Genomic DNA, 16488 nt, shown 5'->3' on the forward strand with positions numbered 1-16488 from the left:
TTTCACTAACACGGTTTTGGACCATGATGCAGCAAATATTGTAAACCTGCCATTTGAGTCCATTAAAGTAATTTCCATTGTATCTAGTACTTTCAATTGATCAATGAAGATCATTGGTTAGTGGAATGGACTCCTCACTCCTTCCCTGAAGAGCCTTGCATCTCCTAACATTAAGTGGTGCGGTGGATAGCAAGATGAAAATTTGGTTTCCAAATTGGAAATCTGTTTGGGCAATGTTGGGTTAACCCTTTAACTTTTACCATAAAAGCAGAGGTAGGAAATGCACGGCCCATCAGATATTATTGGACTGATATTCTCATAATTTCATACTACTACCTACACTGCAATCTAACAACATCTGGAGGGCCACAAGTTGCTCAATCCAACTTTATAGAACAAATATCTGATTGTGCTGACGTATTTGAGCTACACACAGACTTAGCCATAGCCTTGCCACTGACGATCCAACATAACATTTTGGTACCAAATGAAGACACTTTTGAAAAAAGGGACTGTCCTTGTTAGAAAAACACAATTCTGTTTCCACCGTAGGAAGGCATATTAACATTTCTGTGGTGAGTGGTTAAAAAGTTTGGTTTGAGACTGACTGAAAAATCAGAGTAATTAATTAATCACTCATAGATATATATATGTAAAGTTGTAAGTACTTACTACTTCTTTCAGGTCTTTGTACAATTCTAGCCCTCTTCTGAATTCCACTTTCATGGAGAGCTTTAAACCAATCTCGCAATCTGTTGGCAACCTCTCTGAACTCCATGTCACTGCACACTGGAAAGCAAAATGAAAAGCTCTTTAGTTTTCTCAGGGTGAAAATAAATTCTATCTTTTTCAAATCAATCTAAACATTAAGAAAAATGCTGAGAATACATTTTCAAATTTTTAGTACAGGAAAAAAAGCAAAGTTTTATCTCCCCCCCCCCTCCCCAATACAACAAAAAGAAAACTGCAGACTGGACTCAAAATCAAGACTGTCAAATTTGTACAAGTCTAATGTTGTGATAGTTTCAGTAAATCCTGGAAAAATGGCAAAATTCTATTTATATGCCAGGCCATTAAGAGAAAACTAGAACTGACTTTTGGGTAAGATATCCCACTCCCATTCTCTTTGAAAGGTTTTTCACACTTCTTATTTGTCTCTGATCTGCTAAAGTAAACTTCCCCAACTGAGATGAATGAGAGCACTTATTCTGAAAGCACTTGATATAGAAACCTTGCTGAAACAAAGTGGACCCGGTTAATCTCTTTAAGGGGAATCCACCTGGGAGCCCCAGGCATGCTACTTTGACTGCCTTGTCAGTGAAACAGCCAAGACAGAAATCTAAAGGATAATGAAATAAAAAATACCCTATATATCCATGTATAAGTCTAGGCATTTTATTTTTAAAATTGACCTGGGCTGAGTTATCTATGGGTGAATATAATTAAGAAGGAAACACTCCCTTCTTTGAGTACAGTTGTTAAAGGTGAAAGCTTTATCTGTCGTGGGAGAACCTAAAAAGATGCACTGACTCCCTCTACTCTGTCCACCATGGCATCTCTGGCCTTTCTGAATGCCTGTGTCAAAGAATGGCAGTAACAGCAAGGAGCGGCCGGTCCCTGAGGTGATAGTGTCGCTTTCCCTTCTCCACAGACTGGTTTTAACCTTTAAAACCCTGTACAGGTTCTGGCCCAGATTATCTGTCCGAAGGTATCTCCTGTTACAAACCATCATGAAGTTTAAGATCAGCTCGAGGGGGCCTGCTCTTGGTCCCACTACCATTGCAAACATGACTAGTGGGGACGAGAGACAGGGCCTTCTCAGTGGTGGCCTATAGAACTCCCTTCCGAGCAACATCAGAGTAGCACCCTCCCTCCTGACTTGTAAAACGAAACTTAAAACCTGGTTATGAGACAAAGCGTTTGACTAATAGAAGAAGGAATTGGGGTGATTTAATGTGATATGAAGGAAAATGGACTGACCCAGACACTGATTTTAAACCGGTGTAATTTTAAACAAATATTGTAATTAATATAATGCATTCCAAATGAATTGTTTATAACTGTATTTTTGTTTGTGATTAGCACTAAAGCAAGTGCTTGTTGTGAAGCTGCCCTGAATTCCCACCCCTGCCCCGCCCCGTTTATCCCTGGATAAACTCCAACTTATCCAGGGATCGTAGAAAAAGTCATAATTTGGGGCTCAAAAAAAGAGAGAGAAGGTAGAAAGCAGTATGTAAATCACAGCCTTATAGCCCCTTCCTTACAGCTAGCCAAAAAAAAGGTGCATGGTGCTTTTAAATCTCTCATTGCTTCGGCCTCACCCTCGGAAAGTTATATATATATATGTGTGTGTGTGTGTGTGGGTGTGTGTCCCTACTTCATGGATTTTCACTTTTTGCGGGTGGTCCTGGAGCTAACACCCGCGATAAGTGAGGGAACACTGTACATGGTAAAAATAAATCTGATACCACAAACTTAGTGCATGAGAGCTAATTCTATAGTGGGCATATGGTGTTATTAAGCACAATGCTATATCACACCAGTTTCCCCACTTGCTACATTTTCATTATACTGGCAAGAAGTCTTTGAGCACAGCTGCCACATATACCCTTTTTGTAGATATCTTCACCTATATTGCTGTTGTTTTCCTCTATGTTTGGCTTAGCTGGACCCAATAAATAATGTGTGCTGAGTTGGAGGTATATGGAGCTGAATTCATTTTCATTCACTGAATGCATAGCTAATACAGGTTCTGAGCAAACCTAATGGAACTAAGTATCACTTTAGTAGAGGAGAGGTTGCAGTAAAGTGTCTTTCCTCCAATGCTTGCCTTGGATGTGCATTTGCCTGGAAGCCCTGGACTTAAAGTAAGCGAAGGAGAATTATGTTAAATGTTATGTTTCATTTGCGGGACTATGGCTGGTGCCTTTGCAATTGTGACTGACACTCCTGGTAATTTGAGAATACAGTACATAAAAGTTCAGAGTATCCAAATTTCAAGAGAACTACAGAAGTGCACATAATAGACTTCATTCTGCTCCCCATGGCATAATTACATCCATGCAGACTGCTCAATCCCCAGATAGAAGATAGTTCAATTAAGCCCTTGGGTTCTGCTCCCGCCAGAATGCCAGATCAAGGTTGCTGCATACCAGGAACTTAATCTAACTAGCTAGCTATACTTGGGCATAAATGGCACCATTTATCTACCTCTTTAAAATGAAAAATCTTTCCCTGAATGAAGGCATGCTACTCAAATTATATACTACATATTGGTCTGCATTGATTTAAAATAGGTCAAGATGAGGTAATTCAGACTATTATTTCACCCAATAGGTTGGCAGATGAATCTTTAATGACAAAAGACAGACAGTAAAGGTTGCGGAAGGTTAGACAGTAATCAAAAAATGCATATTAAATCAGATGAATCCACTCAGGAACCTGCCAAGAAGTGCTTTTCCTTTTGTCTAATGTGACTGGAGGCACTCTTGCTCTTACAATCAATTCTTGCAGCCATTAAAAGAATTAGTATGGATAAATGAAGTCTCTAGCTCAAAGGTTATTTTGGTTCTATCAACTTGAAGTGCTAGAAGCTGACACGGTTTACAAAAATCAACATATTTAACTATGGGGAAGATGAAGTGACTTAAAAGTCTCCTTCATACATGTTACAAAAACAACTTTCATAATGTATAAGTGGAATGATTGGAATGTAAACCAACTGCTGAATTTGTTTTCACATAAAGTAATGCAACAATTTGAAGCTGGAATCTGATTATAATTTACTGATTGCAAACAGAATTTCTGGAAACGCTAATCAGTGTATTTTCCTTTACTACTTTAATCTTCAGTACAAAAGCTGATTGTTTGCTTTCATACAACTGAATAAAAGGAGCAGAAAAATGTGTTAACGTTTTGTCCCTAAAATATGCATCTAAAACAGCATGATAGTTTACGAGATCAGTTGTTTACAAGAACAAAAAAAATCCTGAATGACAAGTAAAGGGTATAAACAAAGACTATGTTGTGTCAGCATCCTGTCAAAATTCCCACAAACCAGATTAAATGAGGTGCTGCAGGGACTGCATTTCAGATGGTTTTATTCGGAATGTATCGTCTCCCTTAAATGGAAGCAATCCTTTTTATGTGGCAACCGCATTAAACATAGTCAACTGTACTGTGAGCCAAATTCATAAGTCAACATTCACAAACATAACATTGCAACATACAACTCCACCAATTAGGCAATATGCCATCATATATTATGTGTACCATTAAAATGGAGAACAGACTACCAGAAATCATGGTTTCCACTCAGAATCAAACTTAGAATCAGAATCATTGAGCTGGAAGAGATCTCGTGGACCATCCAGTCCAACCCCCTGCCAAAAATCAGGGAAATTGCATTCAAAGCACCCCCCGAAATATGGCCACCCAGCTTCTGCTAAAAAGCTTCCAAAGAAGGAGCCTCCACCACAGTCTGGGGCAGAGAGTTCCACTGCTGGACAGCTCTCACAGTCATGTTCTTCCCAATGTTCAGGTGGAATTTCCTTTCCTGAAGTTTGAAGCCATTGTTTCTCGTCCTGGTCTCCAGGGCAGCAGAAAACAAGCTTGCTCCCTCCTCCCTATGACTTCCCCTCACATATTTATACATGGCTATCATGTCTCCTCTCAGCCTTCTCTTCTGCAGGCTAAACATGCCCAGCTCTTTAAGCCACTCCTCATAGGGCTTGATCATTTCAGTCAACCTCCTCTGGACACATTCCAGCTTGTCAACATTTCCCTTCAATTGTGGTGCCGAGAACTGGACACAGTATTCCAGGTGTAGTCTGACCAAGGGAAGCATGACTACCCTGGATCTAATCACTATACTCCTATTTATGCAGGTCAAAATCCCATTGGCTTTTTTTGCTGCCACATGACATTGTTGGCTCATGTTTAACTTGTTGTCCATGAGGACGCCAAGATCTTTTTCACACATACTACTGTTAAGCTAGGCGTCCCCCCATTCTGTATCTTTGCATTTCATTTTTTCTGCCTAAGTGGAGTATCTTGCAGTTGTGACAATGGGGGACCTTGTCAAAGGCCTTACAGAAATCCATAAATTCTACTAATTCTAATTTTGCAGTTGCAAAGACTAAAAAAAAATATTTAAAGAACCATAGCCTGCAGATCTTTTTACCTCCCTCTCAGTTTCAGCAGACATAGTTTTCTAATCTTGAAAATACAACAGAGGTCCTCCTACCTTCAATTATAATCTGTCAGTTGTTCCCAATTTTATTTCTACCCATTGCATCCCTCAGGCTAGACTGTATATTTAGAATTTGCTTTACATTGTAAAGTAAGCTTTACATTGTTCAGAATATTGTACAGTGCCCTTTTTCTTGGGGCTGTACCACTTCTTAGGACTGAAGAGGAGAAAAAGAGGAGAAAGAAAATAATTTGTGATTGTTGGAAAATTGGCTATAAGTTTTTAAAAAACATATAAAATATTAGCAACTAGCATTTTTGTTGTTTGAGCCAGAAATTTTGTAAAGATGTTCCAAATCAAGTAGCTATATTATTTTACAATGCAGCATTTATGTTAGACATGCCAAATGTCTAAATATAATGTGTTTAAATGAACCCACTCCACCCCATTAGTTAAACATCATCAAAGGTGCCTGCATGTCCAGAAAAAAAGGAGGAAAGATTGTGGTTAAGGCAGGATAGGGTTCTATTAAGCACCCTTGATGGGTGTAATAGCAAACTGACATTGTGCTAATTCACCCCCAGCCCAGCCTCTTTTGGCTCTCTCTCTGTGTGAATAGTCAAATGCAAAACTTGTGGGTCCAGTGATGAAGTGATAATCTGACCTGAGAAAGTATGGGCAAACTTTTTTGACAAAGGGGACACATTGCTGACTGTGGAGAGAGGCGGGCTCAATGTGAGAGAAAAGAGGGGGAGAGGAAGATGGGAGCACCAAGGCCCTCAAGAAAGGGGGGCAGGAGGAAAGAGCCCAACAGGTTGCATTTGGCCCGCAGGCCGTATATTGCCCATGCCTGATCTACACTGTAGAATTAATACAATTTGGCATCACTTTAACGACCATGGCCAAGTGCTGTCAAATCATGAAAAGTGCAATTTCACAAAGTCTTTAGCTGTCTCTGACAAAGCATGCTGGTGTCACAACAAGCTACAAATTCCAAGAACTATGGCAGTTAAAGTGGTTCTAAACTACTTTAATTCTACAATGTAGATACACCCTTAGTTTTATGAAGGTCAAGGCTACATACTTTGTTCTTACACGCTCCAATGTGCTACAACATCTCTTTAGATACTGATATTTCACACTGACATGGATTCTTGGTGACTGCAGAGGACTTGACAGGAGAGTGTGTCCCTGTTGGTTCTCCTGAACCTCTTGGTGGCCTTTGATAACATAGATCAGGGGTCCTCAAACTTTTTAAACAGAGGGCCAGGTCACAGTCAGATGACGTTCAACTCGTATAACTCTTTTCCACCTGCTGCTAAGGAGGATGTTCAGGTCCTGAACCAGTGCTTGACAGCTGTGACAGTCTGGATGAGGACAAACAAATTGAAATCGAATCCAGACAAGACAGAGGTACTCCTGCTCAGTTGTAAGGCCAAACAGGGTATAGGGTTATAGCCTGTGCTGGATGGGGTTACCCCCTCCCCACCCCCCCACCCCCCGAAGACACAGGTTTGCAGCTTGGAAGTGATCCTGGGCTCATCGCTGAGCCTGGAACTCCAGGTCTTGGCCAGGAGAGCTTTTGCACAATTAAAACTTGTATGCCAGCTGTCTTTGTACCTTGGGAAGTCAGATTTGGCCATGGTGGTGCATGCTCTTGTTACATCCCAAATAGACTACTGCAATGTGCTCTGTGTGGGGTTGCTTTTGAAAACTGTTCAGAAGCTTCAAATGGACAAACAGGTGGCAGCCAGATTTCTTACTGGATCGGCACACAGGGAACATACAGCTACCCTGTTACATCAGTTCCACTGGCTGCCAATTTGCTACCAAGCACAATTCAAAGTGTTGGCTTTAACCTATAAAGCCATAAATGGTTCTGGTCCAGTTTATCTGTCTGAATGCATCTCCCTCTATGAATCATTACAGGGATTAAGATCTTCTGGAAAGGCCCTGCTCTCGATCCCACCTCCTCCGCAGGTGCAGTTGGTGGGGACAAGAGACAGGGCCTTCTCAGTGTGGCCCCTTGGCTTTGGAACTCTCTCACCAGTGACATTAGATCATCTCCCTCCCTCTTAGCCTTCAGAAAGAAAGCAAAGACATGGCTGTGGGACTAAGTCTTTGGTTAGTAAGCAGTGCAAGAAATGAATAGGGAATATGTGCAATGATCACTTGGAATGGTCTCGGATCACGATTTTGAATTTTGTGATTGTAATGCTTACATTAATATGTTCTTAATTCTATGTCTTAATTTCTACATGTTGCTTTTGTCTTATGGTTTAATGAGTTTAATTTACAGTAAACTAAGCATTGTTTATTTTTATGTTTTGGTTTTTCACATGTATGTTGGCATTAAATTTTGCCATGACTATGCTGGAAACTGCTTTGAGTCCTGTCAAGGGTAAGAAAGTGGTATACAAAGATAGTAAATAAATAAGATCAAACTAAGTACTCAGACTTCCAGATAATTTCACACTTTCAAATGATTTCACAACCTAAACTATTTAATGCTCCTTAAACTATTATTTTGCCTTCTACTGTATAAAGTATGTATAGGTAGACTATTACAATAATTTTAACATTCACTGCACTAATTCTAATTTTGCAGTTACAAAGACTTTTTTAAAAGCCTTTAAAGAACTATAGCCTCCAGCTCGTTTTACCTCTCTCTCAATTTCAGCATACAGTTTTCTAATCCTGAAGATACAACAGAGATCCTCCTACCTTCAATTACAATCTTTCAGTTATTCCCAATTTTACTTTCTACCTGTTGTAGCCCTCAGGATAGACTGTATATTTAGAGTTTACTATCATTCTTTGTTTCTTGTTCTGATGATAGTCATCTGGATCTCTTCATCAAATAGTATTTTAACCCAATCCTCACATTCTAAGCTTTTGGTTCAACCCCACATTTCTCTGCAGTACTTCCAAAGCAGTGTCTGAAGTCAGTAAAAAAGAGAAAGAAATGGGATTGTTGTCCAATGTCCACCTTCACCCTGGTTAGAGGTAATACTTGATGCTTTTTAATATCAGAAATATTCTCATTAAAGGCAGCTAGTTAGCTTTCATCCTTCATGTGACAGGGGGTCATAGATGTTAACTATCTCTCTGGTAGCTAGCTATCACAATTTCCGAAGTAACCTTCTCCACCCCCAGTGAATGGTTGTCACGAGGAAACAGCTAAGGTGAAACTTCCAGTCAGTCAAGTTTGAAAAATCCTTTGTTTTTCAGGTTAAGGGAAGCAGCTGTTATGAGAGTAAAATGACGGTACTGCACAACTTTTGATCTTCTGGCTTTTGGTAGAAGTACAAAGGATTGCCTGGTCTTTAGAAGACCTACTCCACCTTGAGACAGCACTCACACAAAAGGTGCTCTGAGGTTCTGATAAATATACCCACTCAACAGCTTCAGAGAGAAAGAAAGTGATGTGGCCATGCCAGAATCCATTGTGTGTGTTTGCAAAGAAGTGAGATGGCATTTGACCCCACTTTTTGAACTGTTCTAAGAAAACGGTGTTTTCCTTCTCACATGCCTATTGGTTTTGACGTAACAAAGTTATATTTCACCATGGAAATTATAGCAAATTCCTATATCCAGCTGTAGCATAACCCCTTGACTGCCAATAAAATACATTAATGGCTAATATTTCTCAGGGAATTTATGATGTCATGTACCAATTTATGACTGTGTACTTTAGAAGAGTTGTACTTCCAGGAGCCGGGTATTGTCATCGTTATGCCATTGGGACCATTCTACAAATGGAACCAGCTGTGTGACTGTTGCAAAAGGATTTTGATGTTCCTCAGTACAAGCTGTCTTTGTGAAATGGCAATGCAAGGAGAGAGGCAATAGATCCCAACAAAGACATAGGTTTAGGTAATCCAGAATGGAAGGTAGTAGCAAGCCACAGGTGCCCTGCCAGAAAAATAACCCAGATTTTGTAGTGCTCTGTTGTATGATGGAAACACCCACTGTGTAACGGGACATCTTGCATGCTGCCCTGTTGAAAATTGCCACAGTTGTCTAACATAGTTGCATATTTCAGCAAAGTTGTTTCATTATTGTAAGTTACGTCTCACAGCCCATGATATCAGACCTTGGCTAATACTGTCGTCTTATAAGGTATCTATCTATCTATCTATCTATCTAGGCTATCTGTTACCTTTAAAAGTGCCTGATTTTCAGAATGTATGTTAAAGTCTGACAATAAAAGCAGTTTGATTTTTATGCTAGTGAACTAAGCAAATGAGTTTTATACTCCAGTTATTCCATATTATGAACTAATTAATATACATACTGCTGATATACCAGTGAAATACATATGCTTTTCTTACTGATTCAAATCAATGTTGCATATAAGCATTCTGTCCATGATTAATGTATCATAAAATCTAAAATGATTTCAATTAAATTATACATTCATAAGAGATAACTGATCTTATTATCGACAATTTTCAAGACATGTCTCATTCAAAACCAGATATAATTGTCATAATTTACCTCAAAATGAACTGATAGAGAACTGACTCACATGGAATATCTTCCAAGACAACCCTCCTCCTCATGGATACGAGAAACCATGGGTGGTAACAAATCCTACATTTTAACTTTATTTTGGCTAGAAGCATACAATAGAATTGCACCTCGATAGAGTCACAAACACTTCGGGGGAGGGGCATATTTTTGGGAGTGTGAAACTGGGGATACTGATTTGTGAATAAGTGAGTTGTACTGTAAAACCTTTCATGAAACCTAAATCAATCAATATTGGATTTCAAAAATTTGTTGAAGAAGAATGAACAAGAGGAGCAAAGCTATAGCACAGTCGAGGACCCTGCCTGCTTGCAGGTCCATTAATCAATATCTTCAGATAAAGCAGAAAATAATATTTTCCTAAATTCTATAAAAAAACACAGATGTCTGCAGTAAGGGTGAATAGTAATAGCCAGAATTAGTACAAGCAGTAACAAGGGGTTTCAAATACCATGAAAATATTGGAGGGGGGAGTGTTAATCATGCCAGAAGCAACTTCAGAAACTGCAGGTCACTCCTGGTGTGAGAGAATTGGCCATCTGAAAAGACATTGTCCAAGGGATGCCCAGATTGTTACCATTCTGTGGGAAGCTTCTCTCATGTTCCCACATGGGAAGCTGGAGCTGACAGACGGGAGCTCACCCAGTCTCGTGAGTCAAACTGCCAACCTTCAGGTCATCAGTTCAGCTGGCACAAGGGTTTAATCCACTGCACCACCGCAGTTCTGATATAGGGTTTGTATTGTACCAAATGCGAATGTGTTGTAGAAATAGTAGAAAAATTGCAGTTATTTCTAAACATCCCATATTTCATGATCCTGGATAGTAATCTGGTAGTTTTGGCAAAAATCTGTAATCTGACTAACCCACTAAGCTTGCTTTTGCATTGCCATTTCATTCAGTAGCAGTAGTGCTAAAATAGCACATTAAAATATCATCTCTCTCCAACAATATCTGCTAAAGCATCTCCTGGAAGGGCCACTGAGCTGGCTACTAGATGGTTAGGTGACATCTTTCCAGAGGGAAACCCATCCATGTAATTTTCCTCCAGCACTGGTCACAATACAGGGCTGAGATAGGTATAATTCCACATCTATGGCAGCAATTTCAGTGTTGACAGTCCTAGTCACAGTTGAGCCAAAGCTGAGCCTTTCAACTAAAAGAGTCATACACTTCAGATGCGTGCACTTCTCATTTTCCAAACATATTAATACTAATGCTCCACTCCTGTAAATCACACTGTTAATATTTCCTCAATTTTTTTAATCATAGCCATATCTATAACTAGATTATGGGTGCAGTTATTCATAAACTTGAGATTTACACTAAAACCACTATATTGCTTACATATTTGCAAATAAATTATCGGTTTGCCTGTTAAAAGCATTTTTATCCCAAGCTGTGTTAGTGTCATATTTATGAAAAATTTCTCCTAGAAAAAAAATGCAATGAGGTATGAGGCAGTAATCTATTCAGCCATAAATTTGCTTGATATTTGTGAAATATGAAATGTATCTGAACTAACTGGATGTGTTGATTATCAGCGCCACTGCCTTTAGCTGAAAAGAACTGTCAGATGTCATCAGCCATGTGCTTCTTTTTCCACTGCAGCTTAGACTAGCAACATCTATTTCTTCTAATAACTGCATCACTACTGTATACTGCTTACAAGATTCATGAAAACTGATTAAACTGTCAATGATGACATCAGCTCTTTGTCAGGAAAAGTGAGATAATAATCTATCAGGAGCTGATGTTTGAGAAATTAATGTTTCAGCCTTTCCCATTATGTCCTAAATGTGCTCTGATATTACTGATAAACATATCCTTGAAAGACCAGCAAGAAATATTCACAATATTCAAATTTACATTCTACTATGATGAAGAGGATTTTTTTTGCTTTCTGCCAGGTTATTTTGTAAATAACTCAATAACTGACATGCAAATAGTTCCATGTGGTAGAATACCATATTTATGCATGCTTTTTTCTTTTTTGGCACTTCTGAAAACCACATTTACTAGAACAGCAATATTGCATCACCAGTGACAATGCTCTGACCAAAAAAAAAAAAAGGATAATGTGATGAACAGAATATATAGATGAACACAAATACAAATAGGCTCTTAACGATGACCAATAACAAGTTGCCCATGTTAACATATTAATACACATATTTGTTATCTATTGCATTATATAACTTATTACTAAAGGTAAAGGTTTCCCCTTGACATTAAGTCTAGTCACCTCTGGGGTGCTCATCTCCATTTCTAAGCCAAAGAGCCGGCGGCATCCATAGACACCTCCTAGGCCATGTGACCAGCATAACTGCACAGAGCGCCATTACCTTCTTGTTAGAGCGGTACCTATTGATCTACTCACACTTGCATGTTTTTGAACTGTTAGGTTGGCAAAAGCTGGGGCTAACAGCGGGAGCTCATCCCATTCATAATTTGAGCCACCAAGTTCAGCAGCTCAGTACAATTAATCTGTTGCACCACCGCAGCCACCATTTCCTTCTACTGATTGGTTAATAGGAAACGTTTTAGTAATCATTTTGGCACATAGGTTAGATCCACAACTCATTGTGCAGTTAAAGAAAACAAAACCCAACACCACTTATATAACTCCCTCTTTTGCTAAATAATATGTAAACAGGTTTACACATACATTTTAAAGCAGTACAACAGTGAATAAAAAGTAAACACATTCAGATAAATTGTGCTATTTATATTTTAGAGCTATTTTAGAGCATATTCTTAACAGCCATTCTCATTAGTAAAAGTAACCAACTCAGTGTCCAGCTGCATTGTAGCCCAGAGAGCTTGATGTGTACTACATCAAGCTCACACACTTGATATAGTACACAAGTAATTGTTTGATTAAATCCATGGTAATAATACTTGTACATCCAGTTAATATAATGGGTCTACTTCTCGTGCAACTAATAACTGGATTAGGCTAATGAAGTTGGCCATGCAGTACAAACCAAGGAATGTAAATAATAAAAGCCATTCTAATAATGATTTTTTTTTTAAAAAAATGTGAGTTTTAAATATGGTGTTTGAAGTATTTGTCTGAAGCCTAGAAAGAAATCAAGATTTAAGTTTGCACTAAGTAATGAAGCTTACTGGGCGACTTTGGGACAGTAATTCTGTTTCACCTTGACCTAGCTCACAGTGTACTTGTCAAAATAAAATGTGGAAGAAGAATGTCATCAATGCCACCTTCAGCTCACAGGAAAAATGACAATATATAGATGTAATTAAGATAGTAATAAAATACCACATTTCAGATCCGCTTCATTAAATTTCCTTTGATCATAATGACAGCCCCCAATCGCAAATGCTATTATATAAAACATCTGCCTCAAGTCCACAGCCCATCTACATGGTCCAAATGAGTTGAGGTAGGATTGAATGGGCTCCAAGGAACCTACATGACACACAGAGCCAATTTGCCCTAACACCTTTCAAGGCCACTTAACGTGGGCTTGTCTCACATTCAAAAGTCACAGGATGCTCTGGAGCTCTTCTACACTATGTGGCGTCGTGGGCAGTTCATATTCAGAACTGGCTATGGCTATTCACATGGCCATCCCTTTTCCTCGAGCTCAGGTGGCCCAGGGACAGAAGATGGAAGGGATCTCTCTCTTTTCAATTGCTGATGGCTGTCACTGTTCTCATTACTTCCAGATGCTGGAAGTAATGAGCAATCCCTGCCAATTTCACACCTTAGATTGATATTTTTATTGACGTGTCTGCTCAAGTTCACTTTTCTGCACATTTACTGCCAGCTCATGAAAGATAAGAATATTTGTAAACAATAGGTTTATTTCACAAATGTGCTATGCAGTCTATGCAAATTCTGTTAAGTTGGAAGCATTATGTACCAGGTTATTTTATTCTCTATAGTAAGGACTTCCGTTCTGAATATTTATTATATGGATCTAGTTTTTCCATCTCTGAAGAATTTGAATTCTAATGTCTTGGAGACATTGAAGATTGCATCTTTGGAAAATTGTTTCAAATACTTTATGGAAACATAGTTGCTAAGTGTTTGGGCCTCTATGGGCCATTTTAGGGCCACAATAGACCACATGCAGTTCATTGATTTCCTCCGGTTGAACTTTGAATAATCTCTCCTTTCTTTCATTTGTACCCCTGACTTCAGTAAGGTAAAGGTAAAGGTTTTCCCCTGACATTAAGTCCAGTTCTGTTCGATTCTGGGGATTGGTGTTCATCTCCATTTCTAAGCCGATGTGCCAGTGTTGTCCGTAGATGCCTCCAAGGTCATGTGGCTGGCATGACTACATGGAGCACTGTTACCTTCCTGCCAGAGCGTTACCTATTGATCTACTTACATTTGCATGTTTTCGAACTGCTAGGTTGGCAGAAGCTGGGGCTGACAGCAGGAGCTCACACCACTCCCCAGATTCAAACCTGTGACCTTTCAGTCAACAAATTCAGCAGCTCAGCCGTTTAACCCAATGCACCACCAGGGGCTCTGGTTTCAGTAAGAACATCTTGATTTTTTAATCTCCCATGGTGTCCAAACTTGAAAACTATGCTTTACAGATGTCCTCCAGCTGCAATAAGAAATATTACATTCTAGTATTTGGATATAGCAAGAAACTATGGATTTGGAAACTGGAATGCCTCTATTGAATCCAGGGATGAAAAGGAAAACAAGTCAGATTATTCCTGATCTGGGAAGCATTATTTTTGAATAGAAATCAAAACATAATCTGGGATAAACAAAAAAAATAGTGTCTATTTTCTCATTTAACTTTTGTTATTTTTTCTGACTTAATATACATATGTTTTTGGGTAGCTGTATTTTGCACCTCAAGATCTTATTATATCTGGCAAAAATGTCAGTATGATCTGACAGCTGACACTCATAAATAACTTTCAACATCTTGTGTTTTCATTTTTAAAACATTTAGATTGAACCATACATCCAATGCACCCTTTGCCTCGGTTATCATGCACTGGCAGACAACTCTAATTCAAACAACATCTTCATAGTCATTGTTTCATAGTTTATAGGTATGATATATTACACAGGGAGATAATAACTCCAGTAAGGAATTGTGATCTCTCTGCAGTTCATTCAGCCCCCAGTGGCACAATGGGTTAAACCCTTGTGCTGGCAGGACTGCTGGCTGACAGGTCAGTGGTTCAAATCCAGGGAAAGTGGGTTGAGCTCCCTCTGTCAGCTTCAGCTCTCCATGCAGGGACATGAGAGAAGCATCCCACAAGGGTGGTAAAACATCAAACATCCAGGAATCCTCTGGGCAACGTCCTTACAGATAGCCAATTCTCTCACACCAGAAGCGAATTGCAGTTTCAGTTTACTCTCCACATTTTTAAAAAGAAAATATGTATTTATTTAAGATATGTTTACCCTGCCTTTCTCTGCAAGCAGACTCAAGGTGGCTTACAACAGAATAAAACCATATAATACAAAGTTAAAACATGATTAAAATCACATATTTGTAAATCCATTACATCCTCCTTATAAAAAGCTCCACAGATGCCCTAGTAAAACTTCTACCATCACAATATATAGATTATTTGAAATAAAACAAGTTTTATTCTCCTCTCTCCTTTAAAGTAAAGCAAACTTCAGTTGAGAGAATGACCTTAATCGTTTGGTCCTCCTAATTTACAAATTAGTGTATGGACAAGTACAGCAACTCCCATTCCATACAAAACTTTTCAAAGACAGATTATGTCATTGAAAAATTAGGTCATTGCACTGTGTCTTTGAAATTGTCCCACACTGTATGTTTCCAGTGTTTTAACTGCTTCAAAAGAAAAGAACACAGGGAAATAATTCTATTTCCTTTGTGTTACACAGGCTTTGCAAATTCAGCCCGGGTTTTGTTAAAGTTGTATGCAGTTGCTCCAATTGTATTTGAAGCAAGACTTGAAGCAAAAATGAAGTGACTGAGTGATGATAGAACAAACTGTGACCTCTGGGATATCCTCCAAAATTCTATAAGAGGAAATAGTAGAAACGATCAACACCTTCAGCTGTTAGAAAGGTGAATATAATTCCATTTCCTGACAAACGTAACAGACTTATAAAACCACTTAAAAGCTTTCATCTCCTTCTAAATCCAGATAAGAAATCATCCTGCTGGAAAAGCAATCTCAGAGAAGAACAAATTATTCTGGAAAAAAGTGGTTTCAGGAATGCTTCTTTTGAGACTTCGTTTGATCTGACATTACTAGCAAAATAAAATCATTAAAACTGATACGCTCCAACTCTAGGAAGGAGAGTAGAATAGAAATCGTTGTGCTCTCATAGACAAATGGTGCCTGGTTGCTAAAAGGAGGTGTGTCACATTTAATATATGATACCCTGAAGGTTTCAGAACAGATAGGCGACCTGATCACTGTCTGACCTTCTAGGGCAAGTTCTCAGGTTACCCTAAGTTTTTGTATATTTATTGGTTTGAAAGTTTTAATGTGTTTTAACCTGATGTCTGTGCATTTTTATCTATGTGTTTTACCCATATCTACTCAAGTCTCATGCGATATTGAATCTAATGTACACCTCAATTTTCAAACCTCTGAAACCAAAAAAAGTATTTGCTGGCAAATGTAATGTGCAGAGGCTACAAATTGAACTTTGTAATTTGGACAAAAAAGTTGCTGCATGCTTAAAGTTCCTCCTTTAAAAACACAGATTTCTCACATAATTTGGCACAACCTATATGTCTTCATTCACCAAATCTAAAACATGATACACAAAAA

The 16488-nt window shown here is 38.7% G+C and overlaps 1 protein-coding gene across 1 annotated transcript in view; it reads right to left on the reverse strand.

Annotated features, from left to right (window-relative positions):
• Window positions 1–16488, reverse strand: part of SPOCK3 (SPARC (osteonectin), cwcv and kazal like domains proteoglycan 3) — a 150788-nt gene that overhangs the window by 16011 nt on the left and 118289 nt on the right. The window contains exon 7 of the mRNA XM_060778741.2: window positions 673–789. Coding sequence (XP_060634724.1) covers window positions 673–789 — 117 coding nt within the window. The remainder of the gene's footprint in view (window positions 1–672; window positions 790–16488) is intronic.

This window comes from Anolis sagrei, chromosome 5 (genome assembly GCF_037176765.1).
Source record: "Anolis sagrei isolate rAnoSag1 chromosome 5, rAnoSag1.mat, whole genome shotgun sequence".
Classification (NCBI taxonomy): Eukaryota; Metazoa; Chordata; class Lepidosauria; order Squamata; family Dactyloidae; genus Anolis; species Anolis sagrei.